The following is a 24,497-nucleotide window of genomic DNA, read 5'->3' as shown; positions in this document are numbered from 1 at the left end:
TATGCTAAGTGAAATAAATCAGACACAGAAAGACAAATATTGTATGATGTCATTTATATGTGGAATCTAAAAAAAAGAAGAGCTTATAGATACAGAGAACAGATTGGTAGTTGTCACAGGTAGGAGTTTGGGGACAAGCAAAATGGACGAAGATTGTCAAAAGGTACAAACTTTCAGTTATCAAATGAATGAGTCCTGAAGATGTAATGTACAGCATAAAGACTATAGTTAACAATACTGTATTGTATATTAGTTGTTAAGAGAATAGACCTAAAAAGCTGTCATCACAAGAAAAATAAATTTGTAACTATGTGGTGAGGAATGTTAACTAGACTTATTGTGGTGATCATTTTGAAATATACTCAAATATCGAATTATTTTGTTGTACACCTGAAACTAATATGTTGTATGTCAGTTATATCTCAGTTATTAACAAAATGACTTTGAAAGTTGGATCATTGTGATGGCTGTACAACTGTACAAATTTATTAAAAATTATCAAACTGTACACTTAAAACAAAAAAAATAAGAACATCTTCATGCTTAAAATGAAGAAATTTAGGTATAAACTATCTAAAGTTGAAGTTTACCTAGAAGTACACACCAGATCAGGGAAAACCCCAAAATGAGAATTGTAAATATTGAGTCTATAGTTTGTCTCACTGAAACACATTAGCTACTGGTAAAATTAGCTGCCTTTTCAACTCAATTCAACAAGAAGATAGCAAATATTTTTTATGTATGATATGGTAGTGGAATGGTGGGTGGTGCTAATTAAAATGTAGAATGTAGTAATTGCCTAGTAGAGGTACAAAGTTCTGTAAATGAGAATTGGAAAGAAATTATTCTTTGTGTACATTGGGAAACACAAGAGAAATTGCTGATTGAAGTATATGGATGGGTTGTAGTAGCCAGGAAGTAGCGTAGGTGTGGGGGAGTTGCTTTCATGGCTGAGGATAATATTTGAAGAAGGGTGAAAAGCCTAGAGCTTGGCTGAGCAAACAGTAGGTCTGTTTTAAGTGGAGATATGTTTCTTTGGAATTGATATATGTTAGAAGGGGGAAGAAAGCCATCAATGGGAGATAAGATTGGAAAGGAGCCTAAGTCCTACAGGGAAAAGTGCCAGACTACCATGTTGTGTCGTAGACCAGTGAGTGGTGTTGAAACCATGGCTTGGCATGACCCCAAAATAATTTTTTAAAATAATGGACCGCCTCATACATTTTTTGAATGATATTGAAATTTTTTCGTGTTAAGATTAAATAGCTGCAAAAGATGCAATCTCTGGCATATTTTAAATATGGAATTGTAAAATTGTTACATCACTCTTTCAAATGTATTGAATGAAATATAAAAAAAAAATAGGAAAATTTACATTATCCTCTTTTTTCCTGGAATTTGTATTTCCTTTTTACTTCCACAGAATTCTATTAACAGACTATATTTTTAAACTTTAAAGTCTTCTAGTGATCATTCTACTGTCCTTCTCTATATCAAAATATGTGTAGAGATTAAAATAAAAACATTGTGACCACAAGCCTCTAAGTATTTTTTAAAAACATTTTTTAGAGAATTACTAAATTATGATATTATCAAAACTATAAATATTTATTAAGCATAAATGTAAAACATTATTATAAATGAAGTCTTTATTTAAATGGATGGCAGGCATGGGAACATAAGTTGCTTTGAAAAGGCAGCTTCACTAAAACTTTGTTTGGTGACTTGACAGCGTTCAATAAAAGTGAGAAGGAGGTGTGAACGAAGACCCAACATGAATCCTTTACCACAGACAAATCAGTTTTAGGAAAGGGTACAAATGGAAATTGAAGACCTGGAAATGGGTTCATTTTTAAAGGACCCTTGCCTACTTGTTTGCTTCCCGCCAGGAAGACCCACACCTACACTATGGTTTGTGAAAAAGAAGCATGTGACCTGGACAGTGCAAAGTTGTGCATAGGAGGTATATAGGGCAAAATATCAGAGACTTTGGAGGGTTGAGTAGTATAAGAAACACATAGCAACTAATGGGGTTTAGTGAATGAAGGTGAGATATTCAGAGATTTTGAAACTCTGTAACTGAGCAGGACAAGGTTGCAGTGCTAGCAAGGAAATGCTGAGTTCATTTTTTTTCTTAAATCGAGATATAATTGACATAACATTATATTAGTTTCAGGTGTACAACATAATTATTCTATGTATCTATTGCAAAATGATTACCACAATAAGTCTAGTTGACATCCGTCACCATACGTAATTAACAGTTGTGTGTGTGTGTGATGGGAACTTTTAAGATCCACTCTTTTAGCAACTTTCAAATATAGCAATACAGTATTCTTAGCTATAGTCACCATGTTACATTATATTCCCAGGACATATTCATTGTATAACTGGTAGTTGGTAGCTTTGCCCACCGTCACCGTCACCGACTTAGCCTGCTCCTCACCCTCTGCCTCTGGCAACCACCATTCTGTTCTCTGTATCTATGAGCTCTTTTTTTTTCATTCCACATGTAAGTAAGATCACACAATATTTGCCTTTCTCTGACTAATATCAGCATAATGCCCTCAAGGTCCATGCAGGTTGTCACAAATGGCAAGAGTTTCTTCATTTTTATGGCTGAATAATATTCATGTATACCACATTTGCTTTATCCATTCATTCATACTGAGGTTTTGTTTGTGTGTTTAAGGCGTAATAGTTAGACATTTCACCCCTCCCCTCTCCCAATCCATTGCCCCTCTGACATCGTATGTATCTATTACAATTCCATTGACTCTATTCCCTATGCTGTAGTCCATATCCCATGACTATATGTACATATATTAAAGTATAGTTGACATACAGTATTATTCAGCTTCAGGTGTACAGTGCAGTGATCAGGCCTCTATACCGTCTATAAAGTGGGCTCCCTAATAAGACATGTGCCCATCTGACACCCTACAAAATCTTTACATTATTGATTATATTCCCCAAACTGTCTTTCATATCCCTGTGGCAATATTGTAGTTACCAATTTATGCTGTCTAATCCCTCCCCTTCTCCCTCATCCCCCTGAGTTTGTTTTTAAACTTCATATATATAATCAACAGTTGTAGACCATCACTCAATAGTTTATTAAGGGAAAAAAATTAAACACCCAGGTAGGAATATCCCATTTGTTTTTCACTTTTTATAAGTAGTTTCAATGTGTGATCCTTAAACCTCCAAGGGGTTGGGTTTTCATTTCACTCAGCTGAAGACATTACAGAGTGTTAATTTTACTCAGGGCAGCATCTGTACTTAGGATAATTTTCTTCATTTGGAATATGTTCTCCCACTTCTTGATACAATTTCTTTAGGGACACCCTTTTCAGAATAGTATCCGGTTCTTTCTAGATATCCTGTATGAACTATGCCCATTGGGAATTCTATGGAGAAATTAGTTAGAGTCCTATGAGGATAGGACAAAAGTAATGATCCACACATTATATAGAAAAACTATTCATGATTGCCATCACCTTCCATTGTGGTTCACTGGAGCATATTACACATTTTTTCGACTCATCTTTGACACAGTTCTTTCTTTTCCTGTCCTCTATATTCTCAATCTCTAGCTAATTTTGAAATATTAAAAAAAAAAAAAAGGCAGAGTACTTTAGAAATCATTTTTCTTACGTAAGACAGAAAGAAATTCTTAGCATGAAATATGGTACATTATACTTTCTTAATCATTGTTATTTAGACCTGTGTTTATCCAGTTCTGATGCCAAGTAAACATCATGTATAAATGATATCTAACACATCTGATCATTGGAAAGATAAATTTCAAAGTCTGCTCTACTATATTTTTTGAAAAAACACTTTAATCCTATAAAAATGGCAAAATTTAAGATCTGAAAATACTTAATGTATAAATAATTGCTTCTGTTATCATTAGAGGGAACTGTTTAAAAAGGTACATCAGATTTTTGTATTTGTAAGAGGTCACATACTTTGACAGAAAGAAGGAAAATTAAAATCTTCATTTTTCCCTCTAATATGAAGACGTCTATTGTAATTGCATAGAATTTTAATTTGCATTTGATTGAAAAATAACAGAACATTGAAAAAGTAGATCAAGTCTTAAAAGGTAAATTTGGCTCATCAAATGGAAGTTTTTCCCGATCTTTCTTTACATGCGAGACGAGCTATCTAACCCTACAACCTTGGAGCCACAGTGCTTAATAAAGCAGCAGGTTAGAATCTCAGGAAATATTCTGACAAGGTGTTCTTAGACAAGCTAGCCTACCATACAGTAACTGGAAATGCTTTCATTTCAGTTCTAATTAAAGAACTGACATGTGAAGCCAGTTTTACCAAGTGAAAACAATTAAAATAGAACAAGGAGGCAATATGTCCCTCTTTGTTGCCTTATGAGAATTATATGCCTGTTTATCAGTTTGGACTCAGATTCCATATTGTTCATTAGCAAAAGACTACAGAGATCCTATTAACTTATTATCATCTTATTTCAAGTAATGTAATGAGAGCCATTTAATTTGTGCATTGTTGAGACATTTGAAAAAAAATCCACAGAATTCTAATAAGTCCAACATAAGGAGAATTTTACAAACTAGCAAAATTTAAATTGTTTGATATGTGTGTATGTCTGTCTGTCTGTCTGTGTATGTGTATGTATGTATATTATGTGTTGTGTTGGAGAGACTTCTCCACTGCTTCTTTCCATCACTGCTCCTAGAAATCATTAACATCTTCATGTGAACTAGCTTGTGCTGTTCCTCTGGAATGACTTTAGGTTTCAGGAGGATCACAGGTCAGTCCACAGGAACGATGCTTTTGGTTGACACATTGACGGAGTAGTGGGTAGGGGAGGGAATTTTTTTTTCCTCTACCTTTCTTAGGCTCTTCAGGTGGGGTTCTGTAAGTTAGACTGACCAAAGACAGATTAACAAGTGGAAAAACAAGTTTATTAACACTGCCTCGCACATGTATGCATGGAAGCACCCAGACATCAGTAACTCAAAGTGATTGGTGTTCAGAGCTTGGGTTTATATGCCATCTTATGCTAAAACAAAATAATAAGAGGGATTTGAGGCTTCAGGGTCAGGAAGACAAGTTTTGGGAAGGCGATCAGGAAAAATATGGTAAAGAAGGATTGCTCAGTAAGATTTGTTATGCAGATTTAAGTCTTGACTTCATCATTGATAAGAGTTGTTAAAAGTCCTCATCTTCCTAGTATGGAATTTTCATATTTCCCCCCAAATTTCCACTTTTATGTAGAAATTTTCTTTACAGGAGGGGAAACAAAGGCCCTGCTTTTAGAGCTTTTTCTGGGTCTGCTGGTTCTCAGTGGCCTTTAGCTCAAAATAATTCAGAGGCCAAAGAGGCATATTTTGGGGTGGCATATTCTGGTACCTTTCAAGAGTCAGAGTGACTGTGTTTACATTCCACTGCACCATTTTGCTGTGGTGGGGAAGGTAGTTAACGTCTCTGTGTGTTAGATTGAGTAAAATCACTTCCAGGGTTTGTTCAGAAATTTAAATGAGGTAGTGAATGTGACTCAGCACATTGTTTAGCACAGAAGGATGCTGATTGCTGCTATTATTATTATTGTTACTGTTACTACTACTATTATACCACTAATAGTATTGTGATTTGGAAAGGGCTGAGAACTTTCTTGGTTCCTCTAATAATCATTCCATTTAAATGAATGTTTCTGATCCATGTTTTTAAGACCAAATGTTTTAAAGGACTTTTAAGAATTCTCTTATCTTCTAATAAATTTGGGAGTGGGGAAAGAATTGCCCATCTCTCTTTACCCCTTTTAATTTTATTCTCATTTTTTATGTGCTTTTTGAACAAAGAAATGTCTTTCATGTCTATTTTTTCTACTCTGTCATCATAGCTCCAGGGACAACATTGCTGTAATGGTAATAACTTCTTCAGGAGTGAGTCTAAGATGTTTTGATGATTCTTATCTCTGATTCTCCTTTGTTTGTTTTTTTCATATTCACATTGCTTTCTCCTGTTATGCTAATATGGCAGCATTATGAGTCCCTTGAGAGTAAGTGCCTGGGTGATTTGGGACCTGCTTAGAAGAAAGGTTTTCTTTCATTTTTTAAAGAAATTGAGCTCACACCGAATGAAATATTGTTAACAAATATTATTAGCTTAATATTTTGGTCCTTGAAAATAATTTCACTTATTCTAAACCCACTGAATAGTATCAGATATACTTTTATAGTGTAATTGTTTCAAGATGATAGTAAGAGTAATGAATATTTCTTTTGACAGTGATTGTTTTAGCTATGATTAGTTTTTCTCATTCTATTTTTCTGTTTTCCTAAGTCTCAACAATAAATATTTATTACTTTTACAATATAGAAAAGCATTCATTTTTTTTAAAAGAACACTGTTTTTTTCATTATTTTATGTATTCTAATTATATATCTTTCTTTCTGAAAGTATGTGACAGGGTCAGCCTCATAAAATCTATAAGACAAACCCCTCAAATGAGCAGTTCTCTTTTTAAAATGATTTCAACAAAGAATGTTATATTTGGTATTGTGGGAAAAGGGGAAAATGCCCCTGTCCCTCTTCTGGTTCTTATTGGCAGGTTAAATAATCAGATCAACATGAGACAGATTGACAGGAGAAAATCAAATTTAATTTCATGTACATAGGGACCTCATACCTGAGAGGCTCAGAGACGCACACGAGAGAGATTCAAAGACAAAAAGGGAAAGTTAGGTTTAGGTGACATTCTGAGCTAAGGATGAGGTGACCCACCTTGAGGCTTCAGAGGGTCATTGCAGGAGGATAAGAAGAGCAGATGTTTAGTAATCAGAGGTTTGCCTGTCATGTAAATGCATCATAAAAGGTTATCTCTCATCAGGTAACTTATCAGATAGCTTATTATGGGCAAGGCCTCTAATTCATGTTTGTCTAGATAGTTAAGGGCAGGGGCAGAAGTTTCTCTTGAGCCTGCAGGGTCTTGGTTGCCTTTAGCTCAAAATAATCCGCATACCACAGAGGCACATCTTGGGGTGACTTGTTCTGAACCCGTACAGTATACTTGATGGAAGAGTAAATAGGTAGAGAATCTTTAAGTGATCCCCAGGTGTACTGCTTACTTTTCTAAAGTGTACTTTTAAAGACATAATGGATATTATTAGGCTAAAAACAGGCAGAATTGATATGACAGGTGACTGGATTATTTTACAAAAGAGACAGCCTTATATCTTGCATACTGGTGTATGTCATGTGTTACCTGATGCAGTTCGCCTGGAAAATTTTTATGATTCAAAAGTGAACCCCATTTTGAGTGAAACCTTCTATTGTTCATATAACAGTATATTTTTTCCTCTTCTGTTCTGCCTTTGTAATTGATATTCACATCCATTCCAGTATTTAACGAAAATGGTTAGAAAAAGGACACTACACTCAGACAGACTTACTTAGGTTCTAAATCCAGTTACTCCTTCTATTGCTCTTCATTGTGGATATAGTATTTTAAACATCTCCAAATATTAGTTTTCTTCTTCTATAAAATGGCTATGTGTCAGTAGGATGCATTAGGTTATACTGTATAGCAAATGATAAAATTCTCAGAGGCTTCTTGCAACAAAAATGTTATTTCTTGCTCATGCTATATATCTATCATGGGTTGACTGAAGCTCTGTTCAGGTTGTCGCCATTTCAGAATTTAGATTATGGAGTCGGGGTGGGGGTGCTGAGGGGAGACATAGAGAACCACTAGCTTTAAATCTTCTGCCCAGAAATAGAACCTATCATCTCTGCCCACATTTCATTGGCTGTTGCATGTCACACAGCAACTCCTGAGTATCACAAGGCAGAGATTATAACATTCCCCCAAGGAGAGAAACCATAATATTTGGCAAACACTGATATAATTTACCACAGAAATAACAAAAATACCTAACATCATCAAGGGAAGAGTCAAGTGACAAACACATAAACTGCGCAGTGGAGCCTGACACAAGTAAGTGTACCGTCTTCAAAGGAGGCAGTTGTGTTCACATGTTTATAAAATGCATAGGAGGTTTTTGTCTTGCATCCCCAACCCCAGAAACGGAGTTTGATGTTTAATAAATACATGCTCAGCTGCATTGTTTAGCATACCAAGCAACTCTAACTAGGGCAGTTCTAATCACTAGAGCATTCTTTCTACTGTGTCCTGCCTAACGCATGAAACAAAAGTTATATGAAAGTAGCCTCACTGGTATATCCACTTATATGGATGTAATCGGACTGTAAATAAATGAGTGAAATATTTTCAAGTAAATCTGCCTTTCCCCTGCATGCTTTAATTATTTATATTGTGTTTAAGAGTAGCCGATAGAATTGGTCGAGCTGAATGCTCAGCCTAACTGGGCTGCACTTTCCCCACTAAATTGATCAGGTAGTGATTTGTTCTTTCAGTGTTTAGTGGCACAGTCTTTCTTCTTTTAATGAAAAAAAGAAAACTATATATTGTACATGTTTTTTAACGTATACGTGTTCACATTACATAGTGTTTGAATCACAGCAGATTTTACTGTTTTCCTTCGTTAATTTAAAATTAAGACTGTAAAATTGACTTTTTCATGTGCGTTCAGTTTTATGAATTCTAACCAATGTATAGATTCGTATGACCATCACCACCATCAGGATACAAGAACTGTTTTGATATCGTGGCCTTAGCACAGCAGAATCATAATTTAAAAATAAAACAAAACGCTGATAATATCAGTTGAAAATAAATGTGTGTGTAATTACAGCTCTTAGCATTTTGACATTAATGTGTGTATTAATGTGTGTTTTTATCTCCATAATATAAAGTCTGGTTATTGACTGACACTGAGGTGAAATGGTAACCATAAAGGGGCATTGAACTCCTTTGAACATTTCTATGAAAGCTCATTGAACAGACTTTTTGCCTCAACTTATTTTAACACAAATAACAAATAGTGTTAACTCTTTGCAGTTTAGAAGTGAATTTCCTGTTGACATTAAGCTATAGATCAAATGTAAATTAGAATCTGTTCTCAATATCTAACCCTTTTCATTTGGGACATAAGAATTGGAACTATTCTTTTCTCATGCTCTTCTCATTCACTTTTTGATGCTATTAAAGATAATTTATTGCTAAGGGTAAATGTAGGTGCTAATAATTCACTGAGTGACTCTTACAGTGTCATTAATGAAGTAGTGGGTAAAATATGACTCTGGTCTTATTTTATCTTGACTTATGTGACTTTGGCAGTGTTGAAGGCAACTCCAGAAATAGGATCTCATAAACGGCATTGCTGTTTTGACCGTTAGCTAGAAGTCTTTGTAGGACTTCCTCCGAAATAACCACGCTGATTAATTGATTGGGTCATTCAGTCATTCCTTCCTTCAACTATAATTCAAGTATTTAAGGGCCAGGCATTGACCAAAGAAATGGGGAGATACAGATAAAGTATAGCCTTGGGGGATAAGTATGTATGGTGAAATAAGTGCTAATAGAAGTCAGAACAATGAGAGTAGAACTACCAACGGCCTGGAAAAGAGATATTTGAAATAACATAAAATTGCTACAACAGGGATGAACTTTGAAAACATGCCAAGTGAAATAAGCCAGACACAAAAGATAAATATTGCATGATTTCCCTTACGAGGTACAGGTACGTGGAACAGTGCAATTCATAGAGATAGAAAGTAAATAGTGATGACCAAGGGCTGAGGGGCAAGGGACATGGGGGGTTATTTAATGGGTAGAGAGTTTCGGTCTGGGATGATGAGAAAGTTCTGAAGGTGAATGCTGGTGATGATTGCACAACATCCCAGATGTACTTAGTGTCACTGAGTTATACACTGCAAAGTGGTCAAAATGGGAAATAGTATGTTATGTATATTTTACCAAAAAAAACAAAACAAAAAATACAATAGGAAACAAACAAACAAACAAATAAACAAAAAATATATAATTTATAGCCCCAACCCCTGTTCTTCTCTTTTTAAGAGAACCAGTTTTTTAAAGGAATTTTCATAACTTTTTCTCTCATCTTTCATATTTATTATAATTTTTTTTAGTAAGAGCTTATGTAACAGCTAATCTATCAAATTTATGCCCTTAGATTATGTTGTTCAAGTTCATCCGTATGGGTGAAACTTGTTTTACTATCTTAATCAAATAGTATTCAGAACATTTGGAATAGTTTTCCATGAAATGACATATTTAATAAATTCTTAAACTCCTATATTTCATTTAATTGAAAAAAATGCCTACATGCATTAATATGGATGACCCTTGAAAACATTTTAAGTAAATGAAGCCAGTTACAAAAGACCACATATTGTATGATTCTATTGTTTTGAAATGTTCAGAATAGGAAATTTATAGAGCTAGAAAGTAGACTAGTAGTTGTTTAGGGCTCGGGGAAAGGAATTGTGGACTGGGGGACAACAGGAAGAGAGTGCTAGTGGGTACAGGGTTTGTTTTAGGGGAATGAAAATATTCTAAAATTAGATTGTGGTGATAGTTGCACCATTCTGTGACTATACTAAAAAACATTTAATTTCATACTTTTTTATGGGTGAATTGTATGATATGTGAGATATATCTCAAAAAGCTATTTTTAAAATGCTTAAAGGTGATGGTATAGTTTCTCTTTTTTTGAAGTCTTTCTTCAACGTATACCTTAGCTTAGTTGGAAGCAGCATAGCAATATAAATTTTAAATATGCATATGCTTCCTAACAAAGCTGGAATCTGAGAAGGCTTTTTGCTTTTTAACTATCACTATGAATGCAAAGACATCTGAATGCAAGTATGTTTTATATATGCTCACATTGAGTGACTTTGTTAAGCTGGTAGTTAATGTATATATTCAAAGACAGGCAGAATATGATGATCAACCTAATGACTTCGTGGCAATAAAAATGGAACTTAACAATTCTTTGTAAAATGTACACATACACAGGATTGCTTTTAAAGATTAAGCCTGCTTCCATTCAATTCATTATTTTTTCTTTCCTTTTTAAGTCTACTAAAAAAAAATAATAATATTGAGATGATTACCAATTTGTAATAGGAGATCACGTAAAAAACACCAGATAGAAGAAACACTACTGTCTTGGTGATCTGGTTTGCCATCCTCTGGTCCCTGCCTGCAAAATGGTCGCCATCTGTATTTTAAGCAGCCTTGATATTTCAACCCTTAAATTATGAATGTTCTTATATTAACACAGATATTATTTGCATGATAGTTGCTACCAAAACTCCTCAACATTCTCCTCTCCTCTCCTCTCCTCTCCTCTCCTCTCCTCTCCTCTCCTCTCCTCTCCTCCCCTCCCCTCCCCTCCCCTCCCCTCCCCTCCCCTCCCCTCCCCTCCCCTCCCCTCCCCTCCCCTCCCCCTCCCCTCCCCCTCCCCTCCCCCTCCCCCTCCTCCTCTCCTCTTCTCTTCTCTTCTCCTCTCCCATCCCCTCCTTTCCCCTTTCCTCTCTTCCCCTCCCCTGTCCTCTCATCTCCCTCCACATTCCCACTTTCAGTCTACTCAGACTCTCACCAGGCTCAGAGCTCAGGGTTGCTCACGGCTGTCAATCTTCTGTTTGGCACATTTCAGCTAAGTGCTCCTTTTTTCTGGTTAACCTGGACCCTGCACATCATTTGTAAGTTACTTCCATAAGAAAATACATTGTGATTCCAATCTAAAGCTCTAACAGACTTTCAGAAATATAGCCCATGGTGGGGCTACCTATAAAGTGTTTGATTTTTTACTTACATATATATTGACTTATATATTCCCATATAATTTTTCACTTCTTCCAAAAATCAAGGCAGGCCCATTATATGCTTGTTTACCTGCTTTAGCCAAACTAAACTACTACTAATTGAAAATTTGTCTTCTATCAAATAGCAGTTATATTTTAAAGCTCTTTCTATGTATATTGATGTGGTTCTAACCCATACCTATATTTACATGTTTGGGGTATACTTAGCACAGTCCTAGTAGCCATTGCAGAGACCCAGAGAGAGGAGTAAAACAATTCCTACTCTTGTAGAGGTTCGTTATCATATTGCAAGGCAGAACCAAGGAAACACTTTGGTGACACCAGGAACAGGTTGCTGAAGAATCATAGAGGAAAAAGTAAGCACTTACGCTAGAAAACCTATAAGCTGAACCTTAAAAATAGAGAATTTTGAAAGGTGAAGAAACTAAAGGTTATCCATAAACAATAGTTCTGAGTCAGAAGAGGGACAGAAGAAAAAACAAAACAAAACAAAATATGTCTTTGTCTCTTTCTGGTATATTAATCTATGTTAAGTCATGATTCTTTTAGTAGGAGAAATACAGACTTTAATGAAGGGGCAACTTTATTTTGATTTTGATTTTGTGTTCTGGTGCCTACCATTATAAAGTTGCAAAGCCTATAGTATGTATGAAGCTGAGGTAATTACTAGTGGGAAGTCTTATTTTGAGAGCCAAAGGGAAAAACCACCAAATTTATCCTCCTTGTTTGCTATTAACATTTTAATTTGTAAATTGTCATACTGTAACAGGGCAAGCTTCATCTAGTACAGTATCCTGTTTATAGTAAGTGGGCCACCCTGAGTGTTTCCAACAGAAACTGCACTGCCCCTTCTGGCCTGGGGTTATGTTTGCTGGGGCCACCTTTCAAATGTATTTTATGCAAATCAGTACAAATTATCTCTCCTTCATTTACTAGTTAAGGGAATCAGTTTATTGAAAAGCTATTCTATTTATTGACGGGTTCCCATGAATCTGTATCAAAATGTGTTACCATGAACTTTACGCTCCAAGGAAGAAGAGTAGATCATTTACATATTGAGTGATTACATGTAAGCACATACTGGATTATTTTGTTTTATTTTCACAACAGTCGAGTAGCCCTATGAGGTGGGGATTACCATTCTCTCTATTCTTAGAAGAGAAAATCAAGGCACAGAGATTGAGAGTGAAATTTTATGTCACTAATTGTGTTATTTGTTAAGGTCACTTTTTTTACCACACTAGACATGTTGAAAGTTAACTAAAGCTGGGAGTCCTGCCCCTTTAGAAAACAAAGATTTTTGTACAATATTTTGTTTTTAATTTTTGCAATTTTTAAATTTTTCTGTTGGGGAATCTCCATCTTCTGGTGTGAGAAACCTGAAAGGCAGAGAAACATAGCAGAAGGCCAGGTGTTTACCGCAGGGTCCATCATTATCCTGTTGCCCTGCCTCACACAGACGCAATAGGTGTTGATTGAGGGTATGAAGAGCTTATTGTCTAAATACCCAGCCAAGAAATGTAATGGTATCGTGAAGAGAATTTTCAGATAATGTGTTAATCAGTTATTTTTCTGCTAAATAAGAAATTCTTCAACTCCAGTTCCAGTATAGTAACCTATATATAACAATGTATATGTACCCATTGATTTCTGGTAGAGAAGGTAGATAAAGGATATCCATGAGTAATATTGTGTGGTTATTTGGATTTCTTAGCCAAAGGGAATTTTTAAAACAGCTAAGCTGCTACTAAGGTGACTGATTGAACTGCTTTTTTCTTCCACTTTGGTAAAAATGCTAATTTTCAGTCAATGGGAAGAAAATGGAGAAACAAGGGGCATGGTTGATACGTATGTACGACTTGCCCCTGAATAACTGTATGGAATTAGCTGGCTCTTTGACTTCATACAAATTCCTCAAAATAGTGTTCTAAGGGTGAAATGAGATAAATGCGAAAGTATTTTGAAAACTCAAGATCATTGGACACATGCAAGTTAGTAAAAAGCAGCTCCTTATCTCTATTGGATTCTTTTCACTCTTTTTCTTCTTTGCCCTTCCTTCCCTCCCTTCCTCCCCCCGACCCCCCAGGTTGATGAAGAGACAGCTTACAGCAGTGGAGAAGGGCTAAATTAGTCCATTTTTTTTATTGTTTGCATAAATGGTTAAGTTACCACAGCTTTCCTTGCGTCAGTCTTTTTCCTACTCCCTTTCTATCCTTGGGGGAGTTTTAAAACAATCTCTGGGTTTCCTAATTTGTTTCACTTAAATTTGCTCTCCTCGACTTTGCAAGATAGATTCTCTTCCTGTTCTTCCCTTATTTCCCTTTTTTGGAACTCTGCATCTCAAAATAGTTGTCAGTAGTGACCAGTGGTGAGCTTCATTGTCTGATACTGTGCCTTTTGCATAGTAAATACTCAAAAAATATGTGCTCATTAACTAGCTGACAAAGAAACATGAATAATAAATTACTTTTTCTCCTTCAGTATTTTAAAAAAGTGTTGACTTGCCCTAAATTTGGAGACTTTTCAAGTACACAGGGTTATATGGCCTCAACTGTTTGCCTTAAGATTGTTGTTTCTCCTGTAATGTAACAGGCAGAATATAAAGCTGCTTTGAGGCAATGGAGGAATGGTGTTTATTTTGAAGTACTCAAAAATCTTTTTAGGCATTACATGAGTTTATAGCTGTTTTGTCACCTAAGAGAGATGAGGAACATGAAGAAATAACTCTCATGTGGAATCCTCCAGAAGTAATATTAAATTCCCAAATGGCATCGTAGAGGACTGCTAGTTGACATTCACTTTAAGAGCCTAGATGATTGGTCTTCAGCTTTGTTTATTTGCTTCCACTTGTTAGTATTGATCTGAGGGAAACCATTCCCTGATTTGTTAAAATGATTAATGTTTTCTCCTTCCATTGTTTTAAAGGAAATGGCTAAAATCCTTAATCATCCCAGAGTCTACGCTTTCCTGCACATACCAGTCCAGTCTGCCTCTGACACTGTACTCATGGAAATGAAAAGAGAGTACTGCGTGGCTGACTTCAAAAGAGTAGTGGATTTTCTGAAAGAGAAGTAAGTCTGTTAGTACTTAAGAAAATAACCGTTTCTTTTTTCTTTCAAAAGCATGTGGCAAAAATGCGCTCATTGTAGCCACAATTAAAGGTACCAGAGAAAAGGCGAGACTTTTGAATCTTTCAAAGCCTTTAAGTTTCCTTAGGCAGCTTGATGTGGTTTTTCAGTTTCTCTTCAGTTTAAATCCACCTTCCTTCCATCTGTACATGACACACCATTAATTTGTGTAGTAGGATCGCCGGTCTTTCTAAGGTAACGTGCATTGTGATTGTTTTTATACTGAACATAATAGAAGAAAACCGCTTTAAGCTTTGCTCTGCTTAAATCTCATTTAATGTGGCCTTTTGAAAGCTGGTTTTGACAGGGAGGTAGGCCAAATCATGTCACTACAAAAAAGATAATTTCCTACTAAGTAGCATTTCTTGAAGAATATCTGGAATATCTTTGCTGTTATACACTATCCCTGTGGTGTACTTGAAGAATTGTGATTAATAAGGAGGTTTGGGGATTCTATTCTTTAAACTTCATATTGTTATTGACCAAAATTAAGACATTTGACACAATCTCAGACATGAATGATAATGTTGTTTACACAGAAAACACTTGCAGCCCATAATTATATTCTTCAAAATCCTTATTCTCATCATCACCAAGCACTGAATGTCTTCTGTGATTATACACGGCAGGAAATGCTAGTTCTGGCCCATGTCACACAGAATTCTCTCAAGTCCAGGGCAGTTTTCTCCCTCTGGGGATATGTCATTTATCTTGGCATATTTGTGGCATGGGTCTTCCTACTTTCCACAGTTTTTTCCCCCAGAATTTTTTTCTTTTGTTGTTTTTCTTAATTAAGACAAAACTTTTTATTTCCATCTTCTTGTTTATAATTATGTACCTTTTTACCATGTCGAAGTATTTCATGGATATGATGGCTTTATACAAATTGTAAGCAATTATTTTTTCCACCATCAATTAGTCACTTATCCCAACTACATACAATGTTTTAAAATCTTTTTCTTCTGTTTACTTTCTCCTTCCTTCTTCATCGTTCTGTCATGTGTCTTTCTTTTTTTTTCCAACTCTAGGCATTTGTTGATTATCCTAACCACCAGAAATAAAGATACTTAGTGTAGATTCAAACAAATACAGCCAATTGTTTGAATATTCAAATCAGTGAATAGAAGGTATGTTTATTCAGGGATTTCATAATTATAATCATTAAGTATATACAACCTTCAAAGTAGAAAACAGAATAATGACGGATCTCTGCCATCTCTAATACTTTCTTGGGCAGAACTGAGGTCAAAGCTAAACTAGAAAGATTTTTATGTATCCCTCCTTTGCATTTATTCTAGCTTTTGTGGTAAACTTATCTCATATAAGAGAGTCCTTTTGGGCATGCTGGCACTAGTGAATAGAATGTTTTCAAAATTGAAAATATATTGTTGCACCTGTGAAATTTCTGCCTCTTTCTTACTAGAGCAATAGCAAGTAATGTAGTGCAGAATTCATACCTGTTGCACAAGATTTTGCCAAGTGCAGGCATGCATCCTGTTGTGCAGAATAGACTAGAACACTTTCCAAATAGTTGGTTGCATTAATATGATTCAGTGAGGTTTAGGAATCAACACCTCTCTTTTACCTCCATCTGGGTGAGTGCTGACTCAGTTGTTTGGGGAATTACTGTGGCTACTTCACTGGGCAACAATTTCACAACAAGATCAAGCCTTTTATGTTGCTCCAAAGATGGACCTGTTAAATCTGTTGCATCTTGAACAGTTGCTACAGCATCCATGAGCTGTATAGAGGTCCAAAGATGATCACATCAAAGTATGAGAAAATAGTCTCTTGCCTTTATTCATGGGCTAAGCTCATTGTCCTTTCTTTGGACTCCAAGTTTCTCTGAGCATCCAGATAGCTTTTGTAGAACCATTCCACTGGCTGGAAGACCTCATAACCAAGTACTCTACCCAGCCGTGGAAGTTTCAGAGATCCCTGGAAAGGATATTGGAGGTGCCTGGAGAGAACACTCATCCCACATCCATCCATCTACAGTTTCAGTTTCAAGAGCTATGAATCACCGGAACTGTAGAGTATGAGTCTAGCCACTTAATCTCCAAGAGTTTTTTGTTTTGTGTTGTTTTTCTTAATTAACTCTGTATTATGTATATTCAGTGAGGGCAGAACAACCATGATATACAATTTCACACTTAGATTTTAACTTTATAACTTATAAAATGAATTGAAAAACTGTAGGAGACAGCTAGTAAGATATACCTGATATATAGAGCTGATGACAGAGAAAAATTGCAGGTACTCTTTGGAAAAGAAGAAATCACTAATTATTAATGTGGTAATCCTTGCGGTTTTAGACAGTTCATCAACCATAAAATTGTGTATTTCGTCCAGTCCTTCCTGTTGCTTGTAGTATAGCCTCACTCCTGTGAGGACACTATAATCCAGCTTTGCTCTTTAGTGAAAAAGTTTTCCTGTCTTCTCAGGGAGGTGCATCCAGCCAACGAATAATTTTCAACTATGATGGACATTCAGAAATAATGTAAATATTTTAAGCAGACTTCTGCTCTGATATTCTCTTTATTTTTTTCCTACTTAGCTTTATGCCAAATCAATTAATGCTTATTGGAAACACCAAAGTTTCAGAGGTTCTGTGTGACCACTAGTTTGGATACCTGGTCTACCACAAAATTGTTCTGTCCAGTGTTTATTAAAATTCAACACAATATTGTCATTCTTAGAAAAAGGATCTAATATTTTATGCCTACCACTGTGTCATGAAATGACCCTAACTTCAAATGGTGTGTTTGATGCTCTCCTGTCCTGATTTTTAGCTTCTGTATAACCATTCCCATTTTCATTCACCCTTATTTCCTCTGAAGGCTTTTTTGTAACGACTCTTTAACAAATAAGTCTCATTTATTTTATTATTTCCAGCAGTGTGAGGCTTCTCAGATATTCATGTTATCAATTAGGGATGAGGTATTTCTAATCTGTTTCCTCAAAAAAAAAAAAAATCCAACCTTTAAAACAACCTACGGCACTTAAGACTGAAATCCAAGCCATGGGAGTTTACCTGAAGCTAGGACTTTAAACTACTAATTCAGCAGTATTTGTGGTACCCTGTTTCTCCAACAGTGGCGGTGAAATCTTTTTAATTAATTTTCTTTACAGTTGAAATTGGCCCGAGTTTTACCTGGGAGCAATAGAAGTTTACATATGAGCCAACTTGAAGCTGATTCATTATTTTCTTCATTTGTTTGAAAGTTGGCAACTGTTATCATAACAGCAGCTGGATTGACGATAACCTAGGAGTGTTGGCACATGTTGAGGCATATGGGAATTTATTAAATCATGCAACCTTTGCAAAGAAAAGTGTCTAAGTTACTTAATATACTGATTTAAAACAGCTGATTATGAGCAGACAATCGAATGACTTAAATTATTCTATTCAGATTTATTAATCTAGTTGGAAAATCAAGAAATTTGATGCATTTTTTTTTTTGAAATGGATAAAATGATTTCTGGAAATGTGTAACTGGATTTCTAGGGATATTGAAGAAAACTACATAAAGCAAGAGGTGCAATTCTAGTTTTAGAAAGATTCGTGTTTTTGTTATTTTTAATAAATGCTACATAGATTTTACTACTTTTATTAACTCTCACTCAACTGTCTTTCCAGTTATCTTTTTAACAAATTATTGGGATAAAAGAGTATAAAACTGGAATTATTTATCTTTATTTTCTTGTGTAATTTTGAAAGAGTTACTTACAACTGAGAGGATTTTTCACTTTGATATGTTCGGGATGATATAGTTAGGGTTCCCAGGAGCTGAGGCCTTGGACATAATTTCAATTGGATCTTCCTCATCTGAACAGCATTGTACTTACACAGTCACTCTTCAGAATAAACCATATATTCACATATATTTAAAAAATGACAATATACAGAGGTCTTCTCTCAAGTATATGTTCTAATGCTAAGTAAAAGAATCTCTGAGTCCTAAAATTCACACATGAACGTGGGAAAGAAATATGTAAGAATGTCCTATTGATAGATGCATGTTAAGAAATGGAACAGTTTATATATTAAAAGAGCTGTCTGTTTACACAAATTATTTTGTTGGATGTCCAGTGGCCTTTTGGTTTATGTTAACTAGAACTTAAAACTTGGAGAACAAGATCCAACTGCCTTACTAACTACACTTTGAATTAATGACTACTTACGTCTTTACTTGCAAGTGACATAGACCTAAAGTAAGTTACACCTACTGTAGCATCTTTGTGTTGACTTTTTAATTCCGTGATATTATCCACCTCAGGATTTACCATTACCATTTGTTATTGCACAATGTACTGGATTAATTTGTCTTGTGTCTTATAGAATATGAACCCTTTTAGCTTTGTGGTATATATTCACACACCCCTGAATTTACTATACCCAGAGATTTCCTATTGGTTGTGAAATGCCACAACCAATAACTAATGAGCACTCAGGGGTAAGGGGAGTATTTTGTGGGGAGAACAAACTAGAAGGGAAGTGGCAGCCACTGTATACTCAGACAGTGAAGGGACACAAGGGCACTAGCCAGGATGGCTTTGGCAGGATGAGTTCTGTGAGTCACAGGGTTATCTCATGTTGTCCAGCCTATCCTATGACCTACTTTTCCAGTCTATCTGCAAAAATGATGCTAACTCATTACCATCTGGATGGAGTTCTTTGTCTTCCCTTCGTTAGTCCCAGTCATCCATGTGTCCTGGAACACAGTCTGATAAAAAACAAGTTATGTTAAATTTGTGTTTTATTCTGGGTTTTTCTTTTTTTCTAATTTTATTCCTAGTGGCTTGGAAACATAAGTAGCAATATTCATCAGAATAGAAGAAAAGAAATAGAAAAGAAAAGACTGATTCAGCAAGATTAGATAATTACGTTTTCTTCAGATGCATTCCCAGATGTGTTTCTGTTCACTGAATATCAACCTCCAAAATAATTTAGGCAAAATACTTCCCTCAGAGACGTTTTCTGGCTTTATTTCATCATTTCTAATATCTTTACCTCGGTTGTTATTTTGAGTGTCCCTAAGGTCTTGTTCACTTTTTTATCTTTTCTCAAATTTCTTTCTGAGGTAGTAAAGTTCTTTTTTTCCTCCTTTGCTCACTTGCTACGTTTAAATTTTTTCAAGAGAATGATACATATCATTGGAACAGTTACCTAGTAGAAAAATATTTACTTTTTTATTTTTCAATATGGTATTATATTTGGAAAATTTTGACATCATTTGCTAAATACCATATTATTTTGCGATTATCCCACATTTCATTCATAGTTTGAAGCAATTAAATTTTCTATTTATTTAGCTTTCTGTTTTCCTACTAGCCTGGTTAAGAGAGAAATCACAGCATTACTAATCTCCTTCCATTTTTCCTTTCAGAGTGCTTTTCGTATTTCATGGAGCTAATGTATTATGTCATAATGTTGTCCCAAAAACCTAGCCAAGTATGTAAGGATAGGTATTTTTAATCTGCCCTTTATAAAATGAATGTCAGGGTTCACAGTAGTTAAAAAGACTTTTTGAAATCCCACAGTGAATTAATGCATAATAAAACTAGATCCTCAGTTTCTGCTATTTAGCAGTCTTCCTACTGATGCTAATAAAGCATATTAATTAAATGATTCATATTTTCATTTATCAGTTTTGTGCTCAGCACTATAATAAATGCAACCATAACACCAATCATAATAGTACTTAATATGGTACTAGTAATAAAACCAATAGACAATATTTTGGAGTTTTACTGCCATGAGGGCATTGCATATACTAGTTTACTTAATCCTTAAGGCCCAAGGATGTTAAGCAGTTTCCCATGGCCATGCAGTTAGTGATAGAACTTTATTGAAAACTCAGGCATGTGATTCCTGAGCCAGAACTCAGCCATTGTGCTTTACTGTTGTTCTTCTCTAAGGCATGTTGCTCTTGCAATGGAGACAGTAATGTGGACTCAAAAGATATTAAGGAGATCAAATTTATACTGTGTTCTTGGAAGGATGAAGAAGGTATGCATGAGTGTCAAGGATGGCTCTTTCGTGTCTTAGCTAAAGCCACAGTAGAAGACGATGCTAACCCAGATAGGAGAATGAGAAGAAGGAGGAATTTGCGTGGGAAAGATAATGAGTTTGGTTTTGGGCCTGTGTAGAAAATGAATTTGAAATGCCTGTGTAGAAAATCCAGGGGAGAGCACCCAGGCTGTAGAAAATATGGGTCAAGAGCCCAGGAGGGAGCTCAGGGTTGAGAGAGAAATGCTTGGGAGTAACCAGCATTTGAGTAGCAGAAAAGCTGTGGTGATGCGATCATCCAGAAGAAAGAAAATGGAAGGCTAAGAACAGAAGTCTAGGAACACCAATATTTGAGCGATGGAAAAGGAAAGCAGATCCTGTGCAGGTGGAAAAGACAGGGGTAGGCCAGTGTAGGAGGAGACCCAGGGGGAAATGACACCACAGAAGCCAAGCGACGTTGGCAGTTTCAGGAAAATGAAAATGGCAAGGGTCAAACATCAACTACAGTTGCTTCCTGTAAGCGGACATGGGGCTAAGTGCTCTGGGTTATATGGAAAAAAAAAGTGTTGTTTGATTGCTTTCTCAAAAACTGTAGGTGGTCAAAGCTATTTAGATGTAGTCATGTCTAAGACCAGAAAAAGTCTTTGTGGATCTTTGTTGACTGTTGCATCCCTAGTTCTTAGCATAGTCCTCGGTTTGTGCTCTTTGATCCTCATATCGTGGTACTAGAACCACGGCGCTGAGGGATCCCCATCACTATACTGTATCCACAGCACTGGGATCCATCCCCACGTCCCTGTACTGTATCCACAGCATTGGGGGATCCATCCCCACGTCCCTGTACTGTATCCACAGCATTGGGGGATCCATCCCCACGTCCCTATACTGTATCCACAGCATTGGGGATCCATCCCCACGTCCCTGTACTGTATCCACAGCACTGGGGGATCCATCCCCACGTCCCTGTACTATATCCACAGCACTGGGGGATCCATCCCCACGTCCCTATACTGTATCCACAGCACGGGGGGATCTATCCCCACGTCCCTGTACTGTATCCACAGCACGGGGGGATCTATCCCCACGTCCCTGTACTGTATCCACAGCATTGGGGGATCCATCCCCACGTCCCTGTACTGTATCCACAGCACGGGGGGATCCATCCCCACGTCCCTGTACTGTATCTACAGCATTGGGGGATCCATCCCCACGTCCCTGTACTGTATCCACAGCACGGGGGGATCTATCCCCACGTCCCTGTACTGTATCCACAGCATTGGGGGATCCATCCCCACGTCCCTGTACTGTATCCACAGCACGGGGGGATCTATCCCCACGTCCCTGTACTGTATCCACAGCATTGGGGGATCCATCCCCACATCCCTGTACTGTATCCACAGCACTGAGGGATCCATCCCCACGTCCCTGTACTGTATCCACAGCATTGGGGGGATCCATCCCCACGTCCCTGTACTGTAACCACAGCGCCGAGGGATCCCCACTTTGTCATACTGTAACCACAGATTAAGGGGCACAAGAGAAAGAGGCAGGGATAATACTTATTTGTTCAATTAATGGCACTAACTCTGGAACCAATAAGATTAAGGCTTAGAGTAGCATTTCTCAGTCTGTTTTAATTAAAGTTCCTTTTCATAAGCAAGAAAATCTCCTGCTCTTTGAAGAGAAATTGATATACTTCCTTCAGTAGAACATAGTGCTCTGTCTTCTGCGAGATTCTGTGTTCTGTGCACCGCTGCTGGCTAATAACTAACAGAAATTATTAGGCAACATGTATTGAGTGTATAATATGTTGAATGTAACATACTCGGTTCTTCACAAGGATTAACTCACTTAATTTTCACAATAGTGCATACTAAAGAGGAAATATTATTACCCCCATTTTATAGATGAGGAAATTAAGGCACCTAGAGATTAAGTGATTTGCCCAAAATCACTTTGCTAGTAACTGGCAGAGTTCCGATTCATACACCAGCCTGGGGACCTCCAAACTTTATTCATTGCTAGTATGGCATCTAGCCTTTCCAAATAGGATGCTTTTTAGAAACATTAAGGAGAATTGTACATTTCTAATTAAAAATTCAACGATGCTATTAAGTAGAAAATTTTAAATTGTACATACCTTCTCCTAAAAATTTAGTATATCTTTCTATAGTCAGTATCCCTTCCTTTTTGCTTTTACTCCCCATCCAGGCAGAGAGTTGCTGGCTAAGGGGCTATTCTTGAATGTGACCTTGTGGTGAAAAACTACAAATAGGAGGAAGGCGAGGTTTATCTGTCACAATGTCTTTAACTTCAGAGTTTCTTCATGAAGTGTGTGTACAAGGACACATTTTAGATAAAATGCTGCCCTAATGGTGGTTATGTGTTGCAGAGCTATTATCCTGTATAATGTGTTTCAAAACCTTTGTAAGTATTCATTTCTACCTCCTACTCATCCTTCTTTGCTAGAACCAAGTATATTAAATATTCAGCTCAACTTCCTGCTTATGGGCAGTCTTCACTCCTAACACGCATCCGTTTCGTTACTTGCTACTGGGCACAAGGAGAGTCAGTGATTGGCCACTCTGCCTCCCCACACTCATCATCATGCTCTGATGAAAATTTACTGAGTCCTCATTGTTGTATCTAGAACCTTATGTTCTTGTGAGAAACCAGGAAGAAATCACGGGAGCATGTACAGTGCATGCAGTTTTGAATGCTGTGCTGGACCTTGCAGTAATATCTGAAAGGTATGGTAACTGAGTCAGCAGCAGACAGTGAGGAAAAAATTGAGTAATGTAACCTAACCCATAATTGTCTTTAAAGAGTGAATCTCAGATTGTTAAGATCTGACCAACTTAAATTCTGGAAGTAACCCAAAAAAAAAAAAAATCACTATAAATTCATGTTAATTTCAATAGTACCTAAGTCTTGTGTTTACTTGACTAATATTTATTGGTTACAGACTATGTAGGCACTTGTTAGGTGTAGAATATTAAGAGATTAGTCAAACTTGGTAACTGTCTTCTAGAAACTGACATTCTTAAATCATGGTGTTATATAAATATTTATAGCCACATGTTTGATAAGTATAGTAAAATCCCAACATTAACCCTGATATTGGGTCAGGGGGAAACATAAATGTTTATTATAGGCTTTCCATGGGTAAGAAACACTGAATAACAGTTGTTATGTGAACACCAATCTCCCTTTAGACAATTACGTACTATGGGTTTGCTTTTGTCTATGATACAATAAAATCTATTATAGGGAAGGGCTTTAACTAGATTACATACGCTCATACATGTGTATTTATGTATTTAAAAGTTATAGTTTGGTTTGTCTGCAAGTGACAGAAAAAAAGAGTAATGACATAAAGAAAGTAAAAGTTTTATTTTTTAGTTGTATAAATGAAGTCCAGAGCTAGGCGATCGGGCTGTATCTGGCTTCAGCATATCAGGAATGCAGGATACAGCTTTCATCTCATCCTGCAAGATGGCCGACTTGAGCTCCAGCCATCAAATTTGCATTCCAGTCTATAGGAAAGTGAGGGGAAATGGAGGGTATGTATTCCTTCCCTTCAGATACTTTCTGAA

The 24,497-nt window shown here is 36.4% G+C and overlaps 1 protein-coding gene across 4 annotated transcripts in view; it reads left to right on the top strand.

Moving 5' to 3' along the window:
- The window catches only part of CDKAL1 (CDKAL1 threonylcarbamoyladenosine tRNA methylthiotransferase), a 616,068-nt gene that overhangs the window by 399,678 nt on the left and 191,893 nt on the right, over nt 1-24,497 (top strand). For all 4 annotated transcript variants that reach the window (XM_019734280.3, XM_019734279.3, XM_074335173.2 and 1 more), the window contains exon 11: nt 14,686-14,831. In XM_019734280.3, the coding sequence (XP_019589839.3) occupies nt 14,686-14,831 (146 nt within the window). The remainder of the gene's footprint in view (nt 1-14,685; nt 14,832-24,497) is intronic.

Source organism: Rhinolophus sinicus, chromosome 14 (assembly GCF_057876585.1).
Source record: "Rhinolophus sinicus isolate RSI-liver-muscle chromosome 14, RSI-T2T, whole genome shotgun sequence".
NCBI lineage: Eukaryota > Metazoa > Chordata > Mammalia > Chiroptera > Rhinolophidae > Rhinolophus > Rhinolophus sinicus.
Note: the sequence above shows the minus strand (reverse complement) of the source record. Positions and strands in the feature narration are given on the sequence as shown.